This window comes from Vicia villosa, linkage group LG4, assembly GCF_029867415.1.
Source record: "Vicia villosa cultivar HV-30 ecotype Madison, WI linkage group LG4, Vvil1.0, whole genome shotgun sequence".
NCBI classification, from domain to species: domain Eukaryota; kingdom Viridiplantae; phylum Streptophyta; class Magnoliopsida; order Fabales; family Fabaceae; genus Vicia; species Vicia villosa.
This window is the reverse complement of record NC_081183.1, coordinates 69,294,639-69,313,559: the sequence shown is the minus strand read 5'-3', so window position 1 is coordinate 69,313,559 and position 18,921 is coordinate 69,294,639. Positions and strand designations below refer to the sequence as shown.

At 37.6% G+C, this 18,921-nt stretch overlaps 1 protein-coding gene across 1 annotated transcript; it reads right to left on the bottom strand.

The window, feature by feature from the left end:
- Positions 1–2,606: 2,606 nt before the first annotated feature.
- LOC131597341 (uncharacterized) lies at positions 2,607–4,017 on the bottom strand. Its single transcript, XM_058870046.1, has 2 exons — positions 3,373–4,017; positions 2,607–2,684 (listed from the first exon to the last, which is right to left on the bottom strand). The coding sequence occupies exons 1-2, from the start codon at positions 4,015–4,017 to the stop codon at positions 2,607–2,609; spliced, it is 723 nt and encodes a 240-aa protein (XP_058726029.1).
- Positions 4,018–18,921: the final 14,904 nt, after the last annotated feature.

Genomic DNA, 18,921 nt, shown 5'->3' with positions numbered 1-18,921 from the left:
TGAAATAATCACCGATTAACAGATTAACTTTAGAAATTCTCACTACCGACACCAAACATTGATTTCCCCTAATTCCTTAGTGAAAACTTCTTGAGATTAAAACCCTCTTTTAATTCCTTAACAAGATGATTTTACCTCAAGATTCTACAAGACATTGCCTGGATAATATGGTCGCTACACATTAAACCCTTATTCCTAAGTGATTCTCAATTATAGCGTTATGATTAAAAAAGCGTTGAGGTAGTTTGTCCGACGAACCCTCAACCGTATATCAACACATATATTTTCCAATATAAAGAAGCAATAAGCACTTTTAATCATAAACTGAATTTCATAAAGATAATCCGAAAACTAACGGTAAATTATAGTCATTACATCACATGATTCAGGGACATCAATCCTAACAAGTAAAGAGTTTAGCTACTCATGACAATTATCATGATAACAATGAATAAAGATGAAGACATTACAATTGGTTGAATCGGAATTGATCTTCAATCGCGGATGCTTTTGAAGATTTCTTCGCTCCAAGCCCTAATGCTCTCAATCTCTATTTTCACGTTCTCCGACCGTCAAAAAGTCCTTTTCTTCTTTCCAAACAGTGACTAAATACCTCACAGCAAATATTCTCATACGAAAAGTCCATCATACCCTTACTTAAGTGACAGATTTCATAAGTTAAAAATCAGAATTTTTCTGCGCACATGTCTGACACGGCCGTGTCATGGGACACGGGTGGCCGTGTCAGACCCCTGACTTCTTGGTTCCAAGATTTCTCAACTTTTTCTCTTCAGCATGTCTGACACGGCCGTGTCCCATGACACGGGTGGCCGTGTCACAGCTCTGTCTCACCAAAATTCACTTTTTCTTGCCTCGAATCGTGCCCTGTATCTGCATAACTTAAAACACTACCAACACAAGATCAAAAGCAATGGGAAAACGACAGAAACTAGAAAAGATAACACACCAGATTCAAATACAAAGATAAATAAAACTAATCAAGAACTAGACTAAAACGACTTAAAATACCACCGAATGAAGTGTTTTTCCATTGATTCGAACATAGGAACAAGGTGAAATTGGTGGCCGATCACAACCCCAAACTTAGCTCATTACTTGTCCTCAAGTGATGGACGAGAAAACAAGAGGACACCCATGAATTTTTCTTATGCTCCACAACACAACTGATGCTTCCACACTTGATATATACTTTCGTGTCAAAGTGTTTGATTCCCCTCTCCGAAGTTTTCCGTTGTACTTCAATGTTGACTCATTCTTTCACCTGCAAGCTCAATCACACTCTCACAAATTCTCTCTGGGTTAAGTGTTTCACTCATTCATGAAGGCATACATATCTACTCCTAAATTTTGTACACATTCTAACACAATTCCACATAATCAATAACACACACTTTTTGAGGACTTACGGGTTGTAACGGGGCTTAGGTTAGGTAGGATAAACAAAAAATTGGGTACGAGGGTTTATGGTTTGGTATCAACTAATTCGTCCGATATCTTTTTGCATATTACATAACATTTGGAGTGTTTAGCGATTTTTCTGCTTTCCGGACTCTTAGAACTCTTTACATGATGGCAAGTGTGTAAAACAAAATCAATTTTTCTCTTTTTTTTTTCTTTTACACAAATATTTTCTTTCTTGCATATGTTCTTTTTTTTTTCTTTTCACACTTGCCTCCTTCTTTTGCTACCGGACTCGGTTACCCCAAACTTAATTTTTGCTATCGGACTCGGACTTATAGTTCATACCAAATATAGAGAAAACAAGAGGGGCTATAAAAAAAATAATTTTTTTGTTTTGTTTTTTTTTATTACTAAAAGAACAACAAGGATGATGGGTAAAGATTGGTTAACGAGGGATAAAAGATAACAAGGTTGGGTAAGAAAGGCTCAGGGTTAAACAAACAATAGTGCCTCAGTGTGTGTGATCAATTTGTGTACTATATGAAGAACAAATGCAAAATTAGAGTGATGATGCCATACCTGATGCTCTCTCATGATGAAATGATGTGTTTGGCTTGTATATCCTCACATGTTAGGTATTGCTTACAGGTTCAACAATGGTCTCCATTTTGTACAACTTCATGTCCGGTTCGGGTTGCTCTAAACTCATTCACTTGGCACCATCAAGTTGCGTCTAGCATTTTCTTCAGTTGTGTCAACTTTCACAGGTGCCCAGGGAACCAATTTAGGATGCGTCTTTCCCCTTTTTCACCTTCATTCTCATGATCCTTTTCTCTGGAATTACACTCATCCTGGTGCACAAAATACTCAAAACACACATGCAAATAACAAAAACAGAAATAACATGAAATAACTTAAAATGAAAGAACCTCCCCCACACTTGGATTTAACATTGTCCTCAATGTGTAAGCAAGCATAAGGGAGACTTACAATGCTCACTGAGGCGAAGGTGGAGGGTTGATAGGGGGCCCACCACTATGAAAACGAATTTGTCAAAAAAAATTGCGTTTCTGTCTGACACGGCCGTGTCACGGGACACGGGTGGCCGTGTCAGAACTCTGCCACTCTTCCAAAAATTGATTTCAAAAGAAAATCCTTCAGGGTCTGTGACACGGGTGCCCGTGTCAGACCCCTGACTCTTCCACAATTTGAATTCTTTTCTCTAACCGCTTCTCGCCTCGCAAAAGACACACTGTTTGTACCTACAGAATAAAAAATGCAAAAACACATAAAACTATTAAAAAAGAAATCCCGTGGGTTGCCTCCCACGAAGCGCTTCGTTTAACGTCGCATGGCTCGACGGTCCATTCCCTTCTGTTATGGGGGATACTTCCTCTTCCACACCATGTTGCTTGTCCTTTCCGCAACCCAGAACTCATCTAGATTTAAAGGATGGGCCACTTTATGCCTCAAGTCACTTTCAACTTCCATCTCCTCACCTTGATGTTCCTTTTTCTTTCTTTCCTTGATTTCTTTATTGGACTTTGGAGTTTTTATATGAGATGCCGCCACCTGAGAGATTATGCTTGAGACCTTTTTTGGGGTTGGTTCCGATCTTTTGCCTTCGCCTACTATGTAGATCATTCCAACTGAAGATTGATTATCTCCACTTTCACCTTGCTTCTTGGTGTTTAACACTTTCAGAGTTAATTCTTCATCAAAAGATTTCAAAGTCAGAGTACCTTTTTCAATATCGAAATTGCACCGACTAGTGCGCAAGAAAGGTCGACCCAGAATAATAGGGGTTTCTTCATCTTCAGGGATATCCATTATTTCAAAATCAACTGGAAAAACAAATTTGTCAATTTCTACCATTACATCTTCTGCCACCCCATATGACCTCTTCATGGTGTGATCTGCAAATTTCAACTCTGTTCCTCTTTCACTCACCTTTTCAATACCGAGCTTTTTGAAGGTAGATAACGGCATTAAGCTCACACTAGCACCCGAATCAATTAGAACCTTCATGAAAGTTCTGTTTTTTATCGTGCACGGTATTGCAACTGATCCAGGATCTTTTTGCTTGATTGGTATTCTCTTCTCTGGTGAGATTGCACAACATTTCTCCTTCTTAACTACCCCTTCACCCCTTGTTGGTTTCTTTTTAGATATCACTTCCTTCATGAACTTCCTGTACATTGGCATTTTCTCGAGTGCATCAAAGAATGGAATATTGCTCTCTAACTTTTTGAAGTATGTGGCAAACTTCTCAAAGTCTTGCTCTTTTTGGTCCTTCTTTGCTACTCGAGAAGGATACGGCAACTTAATCAATGGTGTCAGCTCTTTTTCTCTTTTCTCTTCAGTTGGCTTCACAGGTTGTATCACCTCCTCTGGCACTTTCTTATTTTCACGCACTTCAAGATCTACTTCGATGATATCATACTCGATTTCATTTTTTTCTTCTGGTTTTGATCTCCTCAGACTTCTTGTTGAGATGACATTCACATTCTGATGCTCCCTTGGGTTTGTAACAGTTCCACTAGGTAAGGCACCTTGTGGTTGACCATTGGCGAGTTGTTGTGCTATTTGACTCATCTGAACCTCAAGATTTTTGATGGATGCACCCGTGTTTCGAAAATTACTCCTTGTTTCTTCTTGAAACTGAGAGCTTTGAGCTGCCATTTTTTCGATGGCAATCTCCCAATCTGCTTTTCTGGGGGCCTGTTGCTGAGGTTGTTGATAATGTTGTTGAGGAGTTCTATATTGTTGCTGCGACTGCTGACCTTGATATGGAATAACCTCTTGTTTAGGAGCATTCCCTGGTTGATCCTTCCATGAAAAATTTGGATGATTTTTCCACCCCGGATTGTAGGTATTTGAGTAGGGGTTGTTTTTCTTCAAGAACTTTATTTCCTCCACTTGCTGAGCTGTAGCAACACACTGAACAGTAAAATGAGGTCCTCCACATATTTCACACCCCACCGGTTGACTTGCTTGAGCCGGTTGAACTTGTGCTACTGTTTGTTTTTCAAGACCCATCTGTTTCAATCTCCGCTCAACTTCTGCAGCTACCTGATCTTCTATTTTCACAACTTGCGTTGACAATTTCATATCCACTAATCCTTCAGGTTGGCTAACACTACGGTCATATAACTCCAAGTGTTCATTGGCCGCAATAGCTTCTATGATTTTTTTAACACCAGTGGCTGTTGAAAAGTTGGATGAGCCACCAGCTGCTGTGTCAATCAATTGCTTAGTCTTCATTTTAAGACCATTCAGAAAATTCTGCATTTGTTCAGTGACATCCATGTTGTGAGTTGGGCATGCCACCAATAACCTCTTGAATCTCTTATACGCATCTCCGAGTGATTCTCCTTCCTTCTGTTTAAAGTTAACAATATCATATCTTTTACGAATATAAACAGCAGCCGGAAAATACTCATTTAGGAAGGTTGACTCCATTTGTTGCCATGTGGTAATACTCCCAGCAGGTAATGAGTAGAACCACTCTTCAGCGTCATCCGCTAATGTGAACGGAAACATAACCAACTTCTTTGCTTCTTCAGAGTGTCCTTCTATCTTTAGAGAAGTTGTCATGGTGAGAAACCTTTGTAAATGCTTATTAGCATCTTCATTTATTCTCCCTGAAAATGGTTTCTTCTCCAGTTGTCGAATCGTTGCTGGGTGTAGCTGAAAGTGAGCAACATCGACCGGTTGATTTACAATTGTCATCCGGCCAGCTGGTGCATTTGTTCCACCATAATCACCTAACAACCTTTCTACGGGAGCTGCCATCGTTTCAGCCTCCGAATCTGAATGCTCAAAATGAATAGAGAGAAATTCCTCGTTATCAGATTCCGAAGCTGTCAGAATGTCTTCTAATGCTTCCAGTCGTTCTTGCTTTGCTTTTCGAAGCCTAGCTCGCAATGATCGTTCTGGTTCTGCGTCAAAAATAAATTCTGCTGAGGCTTTACCTCGCATACAAAGGTTAGACGATTATAAGTAATAAGCAAATGAAATACCAGACAAATAAAAATTAAAATTTTAGTTGCAGAGCAACAAAAACTCAATTGAACTATTTTTTAACTTATAATTTGGCAGTCCCCGGCAACGGCGCCAAAAACTTGATCGGAAAAATAGCAAGTGTACTATTTTTACCGATGTAGTAATAAGAGGATTAATTTTCCCAAGTATCGAACTCGCGGACTGCGTAGGAATTATACGTTTTAGAATAGTGCAACGGAATAAAAAGTCATCGGGGGTTTGGTTTTTATATTTAATTTAAAATAACAACTTATGCAATGAAAGAGTTAAAATAATTTGCTTAATGAAAATATGCTGGAACAAGTCAGGACAGATGTATGAATCGCTCTGCAATGAAATAATCACCGATTAACAGATTAACTTTAGAAATTCTCACTACCGACACCAAACATTGATTTCCCCTAATTCCTTAGTGAAAACTTCTTGAGATTAAAACCCTCTTTTAATTCCTTAACAAGATGATTTTACCTCAAGATTCTACAAGACATTGCCTGGATAATATGGTCGCTACACATTAAACCCTTATTCCTAAGTGATTCTCAATTATAGCGTTATGATTAAAAAAGCGTTGAGGTAGTTTGTCCGACGAACCCTCAACCGTATATCAACACATATATTTTCCAATATAAAGAAGCAATAAGCACTTTTAATCATAAACTGAATTTCATAAAGATAATCCGAAAACTAACGGTAAATTATAGTCATTACATCACATGATTCAGGGACATCAATCCTAACAAGTAAAGAGTTTAGCTACTCATGACAATTATCATGATAACAATGAATAAAGATGAAGACATTACAATTGGTTGAATCGGAATTGATCTTCAATCGCGGATGCTTTTGAAGATTTCTTCGCTCCAAGCCCTAATGCTCTCAATCTCTATTTTCACGTTCTCCGACCGTCAAAAAGTCCTTTTCTTCTTTCCAAACAGTGACTAAATACCTCACAGCAAATATTCTCATACGAAAAGTCCATCATACCCTTACTTAAGTGACAGATTTCATAAGTTAAAAATCAGAATTTTTCTGCGCACATGTCTGACACGGCCGTGTCATGGGACACGGGTGGCCGTGTCAGACCCCTGACTTCTTGGTTCCAAGATTTCTCAACTTTTTCTCTTCAGCATGTCTGACACGGCCGTGTCCCATGACACGGGTGGCCGTGTCACAGCTCTGTCTCACCAAAATTCACTTTTTCTTGCCTCGAATCGTGCCCTGTATCTGCATAACTTAAAACACTACCAACACAAGATCAAAAGCAATGGGAAAACGACAGAAACTAGAAAAGATAACACACCAGATTCAAATACAAAGATAAATAAAACTAATCAAGAACTAGACTAAAACGACTTAAAATACCACCGAATGAAGTGTTTTTCCATTGATTCGAACATAGGAACAAGGTGAAATTGGTGGCCGATCAATGTCCTCAAAAGCACTCATATCTTGGATGCTGACGAAGTACCGAGCTTGATCTAACAAGAACTTGGAGGGTAATCCTTAAATTCCTCCTTTTCCAAACTGGAGTACGGATCTTGTGCGTACACGAGTATTCCAACTAGACGAGAGTATTCCTCCAACGTAGGCATGAGTTGATAATCTGGAAAGGTGAAGCAGTGATATGTTGGATCGTAAAATTGTACTAATGTGGGAAGGATCCCATCCACAATGTTGGTATTGAGAAGAGGCAGAAGTTTTCCATACTTCTCCTTGAAAGCCTGGGGGTTGACCACCAGTTTTCCGAGCTTTTCCAATTCCTCGACCTTAGGAATTTTGAAGGTGTATTTCCTAGCTCTCTTTCTTCCGTAATCCATGGTATAAATCCTCAAGTCCTTTCTCTGTTTCTTTCTTTCTATGAAGTTCAAAACGTTCGTTATTTAGTTTCCTTGAAAAACCACTCAAAAAAGACTCTTTTATTTTTATTATTATGATGAATGCATGAATGCGCACACAAGAGTTTTTAACAAACATGGCGTAGAAGGGTATAATGGTCATGGAGTCACATCGCAAACCTCGCCCCAGGGTAAACTATGGATAAGGATTTTTGTACCTGTAGAATGGGTTCTAGGGGTCTCAGAGCTTTTGCTCAATCTTAAAGATACGTTGACTGGTATCTATAAGAGAGTTTTCTCTGAGTAGTATCTGCATGACAATTACTTTCGTAATGACCGCTCTACGTCCTAAGAAGGCTTTAAGTGGGGTTAATGTGTTTCTAGGTCCTCCTGGTACAAATCCCAAGAGTAGATTTGGGAACCAAGATTAGAGGGTTTCACCGAGAAGACATCCTCCATCATATCTTATGTTGCACTCAAATCCGGGTATTGGATTTCTCACCACAAGGGGGAATCAAGCCCTTTCCTGATACAGAACATATAAAAATAAACAAGTATAAATGCAACAAACACATGAAATGACACAGAGGTTAGGCAGGACCTCTCTTGTTTGAGGGGGAATTTGGCATCCCTAATTCCTTATTGTGGTTGGACCAGCACAGGTCAACCATTGGTTTGGATGAAAACCAAGGTTAAAACACAATCCCCAGCGGAGTCGCCATTTTCTGTGGTGTCGTTTTTTTTACCTCCCCGTTTCACTTGGGAGGAAGGCACGCTAGACCCTTCACGCGAAATTTGGAAGGAGGGAAGCGCCCGTTGTGGGATGAATTTTGTTTCAATTCTTCCTACGATAGCACACAAACTTTTTAATTATCCTACGAATGAGGAAGGGGAAAAAGATCTCAAATAAACCCTAGGAGTTTGATAAGTGTGGGGATTCACCTAGACTAGAAATTCTGGAGTCTGGGAGGTCGGTTATACATAGGGAAGGTTTTAAGCACCCTACATATCCGTAGTACTCTACGGGAACCTTTTCTATGTCTATGTGTTTGTGTTTGTTGCTTATTGATTGGGAAAATTTCTCCTTTTGTATTAGGAGGGAAAATTGAATTGAATTAAAAGAGACAGACAGACTGACTATTTTTGGTTTTTGATTAGCTCGCTGAGATTCCTTGTGAACCTCATGCCTACATATCCCTAATGGAAGTCATAGCTTTTTGTAGTTCGGAGAACTAATTAGGGAAATTAATTATTTTTGGTGCCTTGCTTGAAGCTCAAGGTTGAAGCTTGAATTAAATCTCTGTTTACGATAAAGAGACATGAAATCATCTTTACAGAGAGGTATTTCTACTATTCCACCAGAAACATTTAAAGTGACAGAAAAGCTGAATTCATTTCATTAAGAGAGGGACCTTACTTGTGTATGTGCAAGTATACCAGTCAAATGTCTCTTGAATGAAAGAAATATTCTCAACCAAATTAGGGAAAGTTACACATGCCTGGGTTAACTTGCCAGAGCTTGTCTTTCAAAATCTTAAATGGGAGAATGATTAAAATTGAAATGTAAATGTTTGTTTGTTTGTTTGAATGTGGTGAGATAGGAGAAATATCTCTCTATAGAGATAAGCTATGTCTATCTACTATATGAAAGATTTGATTTTAACTGGCTTGTATGAGGCCCAAGCTTGAGGCTTTTTGATTGATTTTATTGACTCTGGGAGATGACTCCATTGGAAATTAACTTAAAATAAGAAATTTTGTGTTCTGTACAAAGCCCAGAATTGAGGCTGACTCTAGCTGGAGAGTGTTTATTTTGTGCCTTGTATGAAACCCAAGGTTGTGGCTGACTCTTAGCTAGGGAAGTTATTATTTTCTGCCTTGTATGAAGCCCAAGGTTGTGGCTGACTGTTGAGGAAACTGAGTATGGATGACTCTTTGGGGAAAAGATCTTGAAGGTTAGGAATCTTTTGACACAGGGAATGTGGTTTATCTGCCTTGTACAAAGCCCAAGGTTGTGGCTACTTGATAGGGAAGGACTCACTGGGGAGACTCTATTATCTGCCTTGTACAAAGCCCAAGGTTGTGGCTGACTCTGGATAGGGGAATAACTATGAGTAGGGTTTTGACTCTTAGGGGAGTATGTGCCTTGTACAAAGCCCAAGGTTGAGGCTGACTCTTAAATGGGGAAATATCTACCAGTGTGGGATCTTTAGACTTAGAGGGGATTTTTGACTCTATTGAGGATTACTCTATTGTTTAGAGACTAAAGGTTGTCCCTTCTGGGGATTGGGCTCTTGTTAAGCAGAGATTGATGAATGAAAGACCCAGGTTTGAAGATTGACTCTACTGGGGAATTTGTTTAAGTGAGTGACCTAGACTCTAATGAGGATTTTTGAAGGTTTGAAAGATGATTTTGGAAGCTAACCCTTTCCAGGGAATTTGGATTTAAAGGAGTGATTTTGGAGGCTGACCCTTTCCAAGGGTTTACTCTACTAGAGAGTTTATCGTTTAAAAGCTTAATTTTTAGAGTCTAACCCTTTCCAGGGATTTTTGCTTAAAGAATTATTGGGTAGCACTCCATTGATTATGAAAGGATGAAAGGATTAATTGAGACTTCTTGTTTAAAGCCCAAGATTAAGGCTGACTCTGACTGAGGATAGACAGATGTGGAACCTAGACTCTGCTAAGGAGGAAAATTATTGGAGGGTAAAGATAAAGGTTACAGAGACTGTCCATGTCTCTCATTCCAAAAGGTGAACTCAATACTGAGATTGAGACATTCTTAGATTGTTTAAAGTCTGGTTTTAAAAATAGAAGAAACACACCAGGGTAGGCTAAAAGGTGACTAAAGACCCGTTCCTATGTTTATAAGAAACCTGATGGGTCCTTGTATACAAGCTAAGGGGAAGCTTGAATATGCTTTTAAGAAGCCTGTGGGTCCTTGTACAAAGCCCAAGAGGAGGCTAATTGAGGGTCATCAAGGGTCCTTGTTATAGCACAAGAGAAAGCTATGTGGTTTTGAATTTATTTTGGCTCTAAGCAAATGGGTAAGAGGTTTCACCGGGAATAATTCCTCTTGGATGGATGTATCCTATTTTGGTTCTAAGGCTTTTTTCAAGATGTTTCACCGGGAATAATTCATCTTGAGGTTTGAACTAAAGATCTCTAATTAGGAAAGAGCCTTCACCGGGAAGACATTCTCAATCCTAGGCCATAGTCCTATAATATATATATATATATATATATATATATATAGTTTATTTGTCCTAAGGTTGTACTCAGACGGAGTTCTAAACAATATATATATATATATATATATATATATATATATATATATATATATATATATATATATATATATACAGTATATATTTGACAGTAATTTAAATGAAAGCTTGTAAATTGAAAGCTATAAAGCCTAACCTGGATGGAGTGGAGGCCTTTGAAGATGTATGTACAAAGCCTTACCAGTAGCTTTATTATTTATTGGCAACAATTGAAGGTTGAATTGTAAACAATTGAATATTTTATTTAAAACAGAAGAAGTGAATATGGACACAAGGTCACATAGGTATCTGAAGAGTTTCACCGAGAATAATGCCCTTCAAATACCAGAAGAATGTTTTGAAAACAGATGAGAAGATTTTGTAAATACAGTTTTGAAAAACAAACTATGAAAAGAAAAAGGTGTTGGGTTTCTTTGATTTACTATTTATGAAAAACACAGTTGAATGATGATGTGAAATGATACCAGGTTTTGTTGTCTGAAAACCTTGATCGTCTGTTTGATCGACGTTTGAAAACAGTTTAAAAATTGACAAAAATCAACTTAATTAAGATTAAGACAAAGTATATGTCTAATTAAGACCTAAATAATTAGGGTTTTATCACAACAATATTTACAAGGGATTAGGTTTTGAAAATCAAATGAAAAATTTATTTTAAAGTATTAAAACATACTTAAAATATGTGATTTTAAACCCAATTAAAATATATTAAAATAATATATTTTTTTGTGATTTTTTTGGATATTCTCAAAATAGATATATTAAATGAGAAGTGTATGAAAAATCAAGAGAAAATGATTTAATTTGATAGGTGAATTAATTGTGTGAAATTGTGATGAAAATGGAATGAAGTTGCCAATCAAAATAACAACCAACTGAGCCACGCGTGTGGACTGATAGTATATGGCAGGCATGTGATTATATATGAAAACAAGTATTGAAAATGTTTTGAAAAATAAAACAAACCAAAAGGTCTGAGGGGGGGATCGAACCCCAGACCTGAGGCAAGGCAAGAGAGTTAGGACGCGCGCTGTAACCATTAGGACATTACGATGAATTCGTAAGTAACACACACACCACTAAATATATTTTAAACCCAGGCCTAAGAATTTGAAAAAATGGCGCCATCACCATCATCGTCTTCAACCTCAAGCTCTCCCATTTTGAATTTCTGAACTCTCTCAATTCTCAACCATTTTGAATGATCCAAACATCAAACTTGCTCGTTTTTAAACGAGGAACATGATTATGGGCTCAGAATTCATTTATTTTAAAGGTTTCTAAAGAATTTCAGCATGAACTCTAAGAACACATAAACCCTAAATTTGAAATTAAATGGTGGATACGATGAATAAATGAATGATGATAGAGGGTTTTTAATCCTCTGATGATGCTGAGTGAGATGATATTGAGTTTTAACAAAATAAGTGAACGAATTAAAGAGGTGGAGTTCAAAAACTTACCTTTGAAACTGAAGGTCGTGGTGATGGTGGAGAGCTTCTGGCTTTGAATGAATGATTGCAAAAGCTTCCTGGGACCTTGTTGATGCTATATGGGCACTTAAATTGCTTTGGATACCTCTGAATTAATCTACTCGACCCCTCTTGCTTGAGCTTCAAGTAGAAATGGAAGATGGTGATTCTGCACTTACAGATGAGCTGCGACCATCTGGATAGCTTCACTACACCCTAAGGAATGTGTCTGAATGCTTAGACTTGCTTGACACCCTCTGAATTGTTCTACAGACCTCCAACTGACTTTGCTCCAAATTGAAAGTGAAGATGGTGTTCTTGCACTTACAGAAGTGTTCCAGGTGTTTGGATCACTTCTAATGGATCCCCTTGAGAGGTTTGAACATTTAGTTTCAAAGGAAGAGCTCTGGTTTGAAGAACCCGAGTCTTCTTGCCAAAGAACCTTTGAAAACACTAAGTGTGAGAGGAAGAATAAGAAAGCAAGAATTGGAGTTGCTTTGGTGTGCCTATTACTGAGGAAGACACTTCTATTTATAGGCAAAGAGCTCAGTGTGGAGGTCGTTTTCTTTACCTCCCCGTTTCACTTGGGAGGACGGCACGCTAAACCCTTCACGCGAAATTTGGAAGGAGAATGCGCCCGTGGCGGGATGAATTTTGTTTCAGTTCTTCCTACGATATCACACGAACTTTCTTATTGGTCCTACGAGTAGGAAAGGGGAAAAAAGATCTCAACTAAACCCTAGGAGTTTGCTAAGTGTGGGGATTTCACCTAGACTAGAAATTCTGGAGTCCGGGAGGTCGGTTATACATAGGGAAGTGTTTAAACACCCTACATATCTGTAGTACTCTACAGGAACCTTCTCCGTGTCATTGTGATTGTGTTTGCTGCTAATGATTGGGAAAGTTTCTCCTTTGTATTAGGAGAAGGAATTGAATTGATTTTAAAAGACAGACAGACAAACAGACTGACTATTTTTGGTATTTTATTAGCTCGCTGAGATTCCTTGTGAACCTCATGCCTACATATCCCTAGTGGAAGTCAGAGCTTAATGTAGTTCGGGGAACTAACTAGGGAAATTACTTATTTTTGGTGCCTTGCTTGAAGCTCAAGGTTGAAGCTTGGAATTAAATCTCTGTTTACAGTAAAGAGACATGAAATCATCTTTACAGAGAAGTATCAGTACTATTCTACCACAAACATTTAAAGGAGTGACAGAATAACTGAATTCATTTCATTCAAGAGGGGGACCTTACTTGTGTATATGCAAGTATACCAGTCAAATGCCTCTTAAATGAAAGAAAGTTGCTCATCCAAATTAGGGAAAGTTACCACATGTCTGGGTTTTACTGCCAGCTCATGCCTTTCAAAATCCTAAATGGGAGACTTGATTAAAATTGAAATTGGAATGTTTGTTTGTTTGAATGTGGTAGAGTAGTAAAAATATCTCTCTATAGAGATAAGCTATGTCTATCTACTGTATAAAAGATTTGACTTTAGCTGGCTTGTATGAGGCCCAAGCTTGAGGCTTTTTGATTGATTAATTATTATTATTGACTCTGGGAGATGACTCCACTAGGGATTAATTACAGGGTATTTTTGTGTTCTGTACAAAGCCCAGAATTGAGGCTGACTCTACTTAGGGAGACTCTATTTATGTGCCTTGTACAAAGCCCAAGGTTGTGGCTAACTGTTGAGGATAATTGAATGAATGACTCTATTTTATGTGCCTTGTACAAAGCCCAAGGTTGTGGCTAACTCTAGCTAGAAAAAAGAACATTATTTTCTGCCTTGTACAAAGCCCAAGGTTGTGGCTGACTCTTAAATAAACTGAGTATGGATGACTCTATAGGGAAAAGATCCTAGGTGTTAGGAATCTTTGACACATGAAAATATGGTTTATCTGCCTTGTACAAAGCCCAAGGTTGTGGCTACTGAATGATGAAGAACTCACTGGGGAGACTCTATTATCTGCCTTGTACAATGCCCAAGGTTGAGGCTGACTCTTGACAGGGGAGTTTTATTGTTTGGGTGCCTTGTATGAAGCCCAAGGTTGAGGCTAACTATTTTTGTTGGTTTTGACTCTACTGAGGAAGTTTTATTTATTAAAAGACTGTTTTTCTTTGGAAGCTAACCCTTTCCAGGGATTTTGACTCAGCTGGTGAATTTGTCTGTTAAAAGACTGACTTTATCATGTTTTTGGAGGCTGACCCTTTCCAGGGGTTTTGACTCTTTTTGGGGAAATTATCTCCTAAGAGAAATGAATCTTTATTTATTTTGACATTTAATAATTGACTTTGGAGGCTAACCCTTTCCAGGGGTTTTATTAACATGAAGGAATGTGTGGAAGCTAACCCTTTCCAGGGAATTTTGTTAACATGAATGGCAGAAAGATTATCTAATGGAGACTTCTTGTTTAAAGCCCAAGATGAAGGCTGACACATGCTGAGGAGAAAATAAACATAGATCCTAGACTCTGCTAAGGAAGATTGATGAAGATAAGGGTGACAAAGACTGTCCATGTCTCTCATTCCAAAAGGTGTACTCAATGCAAAATTGAGACAAACTTAGCTTGTTTAAAGTTTGGTTTAAATTGGAAGAAACTCACCAGGGTAGGCTAAAAGGTGACTAAAGACCTGTTCCTATGTTTATAAGAAACCTGATGGGTCCTTGTATACAAGCTCAAGAGGAAGCTGGAAATGCTTTTAAGAAGCCTGTGGGTCCTTGTACAAAGCCCAAGAGGAGGCTAATCGAGGGTCCTTGTTATAGCACAAGAGAAAGCTATGTAGTTTTGAACTTATTTTGGCTCTAAGCAAATGGGTAAGAGGTTTCACCGGGAATAATTCCTCTTTGGGTGGATGTATCCTATTATTTGGCTTCTAAGGTTTTTGCCAAGATGTTTCACCGGGAATAATTCATCTTGGGGGTTTGAACTACAGATCTCTAATTAGGAAAGAGCCTTCACCGGGAAGACATTCTCAATCCTAGGCCATATTCCTATAATATATATATAGTTTAACTGTCCTAGGGTTTATACTCAAACGTAGTTCTAAACTAATATATGCATAGTTTATATTTGACAGTAATTTAAATAAAGACTGTAAATTGAAAGCTTGTAAAGCCTAACCTGGATGGAGTGGAGGCCATTGAAGAAGTATGTACAGAGCCTCAACAGTAATTTTTGTTGTTTTGTTGATAACAGTTGAATATATATATGATAAACAGTTAATGGTTTTTGAAAACAGAAGAAGTGAAGATGGACAAAGGTCACATAGGTATCTGAAGAGTTTCATCGGGAATAATGCCCTTCAAATACCAGAAGAATGTTTTGAAAACAGAAAGAAGATTTTGAAAATACAGTTTTGAAAACAAGCTAAGAAGAGAAGGTTTTTGGGACTTACACTCTATTAGAGGCCCAGTACTTTACAGTACTGGTGTAAAAGCAATTGAAAATGATTTGGAATGATACAAGGTTTTGTTGTTTGAAAACCTTAATCATTTGATTTAATCAGAGATTGAAAACAATTTTGAGAATTGACAAAAGTCAACTTAATTAAGGTAAAAATAAAGATCTTTTACCTAATTAAAACCTAAACAATTAGGGTTTTATCATAAAATTATTTACAAAATGATTAGGTTAAAATAAAGTGACAATATATATTTAAAGTATTTAAGAAAACACTTAAAAACATACTACTTTAAACCTAATTAAAATACATGGAATAAATAATATTTTTATGATTTTTTTTATTATTCACAAAATAGATATATTAAATGACAAGTATGTAAAAAATGAAGTGAAAATGATTTAATTTGATAGGTTAAATATTCATGTGAAGTTATGAAGAAAGTAAGTGTGAAAAGTGGTAAAAAATATAGAAATGTCTTCACCAAGGCTTGAACTCACGCCCTTTAGGTCACACACCCAAAACCAAACCACTGGGCCAGCGCGCGCATGGTGATAGTAACTTGCACTCATTTGGTTATGTTTCAAAACAAGTGGTAAATCATTGAAAAATAAAAGAATCAAAAAGTCTGGGGCGAGGGGGATTCGAACCCCAGACTTGAGGCATGATGAGACTAAGGGCGTATGGGAGGCCACTAGGGCAAGTTTGTTCAGTCGTTTAAGGAACGCCTACCATTCAAAATAAAATAAACTTTGGCCCCAGATTCAAATTTTGCGCGCCATGGCCATAGTCATCTTCTTCCTCGAGCTCAAGGATTTTCAAAATCCTAATTCTCTGGTTTCTCAACTAAATGACATGATGTAAACATCAATCTTGTTCTAAATTTCCTCACGAATCCAGATACGTAACTAACATTTATTTATATGAACTATAGCTACCTAATTTCTCAGAAAATTCTAAGAACACATAAACCCTAAATTTGAAATTAAATAACAAATAAGATGAATAAATGCAAGATGATAGAGGGTTTTCAATCCTCTGATGATGCTAAACAAGATAGAATCGAGCTTTAACTCAAAGAGTGCTTAAATTAAAGAGGTGAGGTTTAGAAACTTACCTCTGAAAATGGAGGTCGTGAGGGTGATGGAGAACACCTGGACTTGAATGAATGATCTTGTTGCACCCCAAAATTTGCCCATCTGATTTCACTTAATTGGCTTACACATCTCATAATTTCATTCATTAAGTCATCTAACACACATACGTCATTAATCAATAAATTTGGTTTAGGATCGGGATGTTGGTAATTAGAGCTTCTATGGTCAGATTGTCAAGCTACAACAACATTTTATCAAGATTTCTCTAAAACATCGAGTGCATATGATTTTACCAGGGATTCAAATAGATATACTTGGTTTAAAGCTTTTATTCCTTCCCTACTTCAATTTTTATCTTCTTCAAGGACTTCTTCAATACATTATTGTGGTGGTAGGTTGAAATATGAGTGTGACGGTATAGAGGATCGACTTCTTCATTTTGATTAATGCAATTTTTGGTATTATACTTGTTACTTCAAAGGCGATTTAATTTGGGAGTTCATTGGGAAGTGAGGATTGACTGAGACAAGATACTGGAAGCATTTTATTCAAGGCAAAGTCAAAATTCATAGAGAAATCAAATAAGTTTGTTTCTTCCTTAACTAGTTCATCCATGGATTTTGAGATTTAGAGTCTCCTACAAAGAGTCATTTAAAGGATTCAAAGGAGTCCAATTTAAAAATGAAGAGAAACGTCCTCGTGAATTATTAGAATCATAAGTCACTACAAATATGTCCAAGGTACATCCAAGTTTGAATTACACATATATATTTCTTCAACCTTCACTACAAACCCATTTGAAGAAAAGGCCATACACCAAAATTCCAAAAAAAAATATAATATTTAAATACTCACTGAACCTCCATATCAGCAATATTCAACAAAACAGAATTGTTACAAAAAACAGAGTTGGTACATAAAAGGAAACCGCCTTGCACTTAACGCAGTCCGAAACTATAAGCCTACATGCTTCAAACCACAACCTCGCTGCAAACTAAAAGGACTCGCCGTTCACACTCTGCACATGAAAAAGAAACGGTCCTTCGAGCCAAAACGTGACGAAGCCAAACTCCATTCAATGCACTTCTCAAGCCTGCACAATGCCAATAGTTTCATCATAACTGATGTTCCAAACCTGCAGCATTCAACAACAAAAAGAACTCAGCATACAATTCAAAACACATACATCCCTGCCAAATACACATTCAATAGAAAACCATAAACAGCATGCCATATCCAGCCATCCATTAACCCATACATAAGCCTCATTTTTGGACCTAGCATACAACATACAGTTTCACAATCCTATCACTACATATTTAACAGTTTCAGCCCACCATGTAAACCAACTTAACTATAAAAGAGTTAACAAACTTCTAACCATTTCCCACCCCTGTTATTTGTAACTGTTTCAACCACATCCTAACAGAATTTTAAACCTAACTAACTTCATTCTGTTATAACCAAAACCAATCTATAACCAACTTTATAACTACCCTAACAGAATTCAACAACCTAGTATTAACCACTAACCAATTCCCATTCTAATTCCTAACCTCTAACTGAATTCATAACAAACTTTCAACACTCATAACAGAAAATCAGAAGTGAGTAACAGAAAAATCCAGAGGAACTAACCTTGAGAAACCCCTATATAACTCATCCTTCATCTTCATCATTCACTTCTCATTCTTCACCATTCTCCATCTTCATTCTCTCTGAAACTTCTCATTCTTCACCATTCTCCATCTTCATTCTCTCTGAAACTTCTCATTCTTCTCCATCTTCATTCTCTCTGAAACTTCTCATTCTTCACCATTCTCCATCTTCATTCTCTCTGAAACTTCTCAATCTTCACCACACTTCAAGTCCTCACACCATGGCTCCTTCAATAACATTCAAACCTTCAGCTATTCTCCAATCTTCAATCTTCCTCTTCTAATTCGATAATCATCATCACTGATCTATTGTTCTTCATCTTCAAAAAGTCTGCAAAATAACAACCATAGCAAACTCAGAAGCATCAACAATACAACAACAAGATCCATCGCTCACCATTAATCTGCATCGACAACGAGTCAATCCGATTGAACTCAAACAAGTCAGAAATAGAAGATTAAGGAGAAGAAGAATCAATAACAAGAAAGAGCTCAGAGCACACATACCGGATGGATTCGTCGTCATCTTCGCATCGGCTTCAAATCAAGGTTGATCGAGGAAACGAGAAGCTTCGGAGATGAGGTATTTGCGTTTGACGGCGATGGCGAAGTGATGAAGCCACCGGAGCAGGTCCACCGCCGCGTCAACGAGTAGAGACCGAGAGAACTCGAGATAAGATCGGAACTGAGGGAGTGGCCGG

Excerpts from the sequence above, each read along its gene's own strand:
- LOC131597341 (XM_058870046.1), bottom strand. The coding sequence starts at position 4,017 with ATGAGTCAAATAGCACAACAACTCGCCAATGGTCAACCACAAGGTGCC. Across the intron at positions 2,685-3,372 it reads AAAAGCTCGGTATTGAAAAG|GTACAAACAGTGTGTCTTTT; the intron begins GTGAGTGAAAGA and ends TTTATTCTGTAG.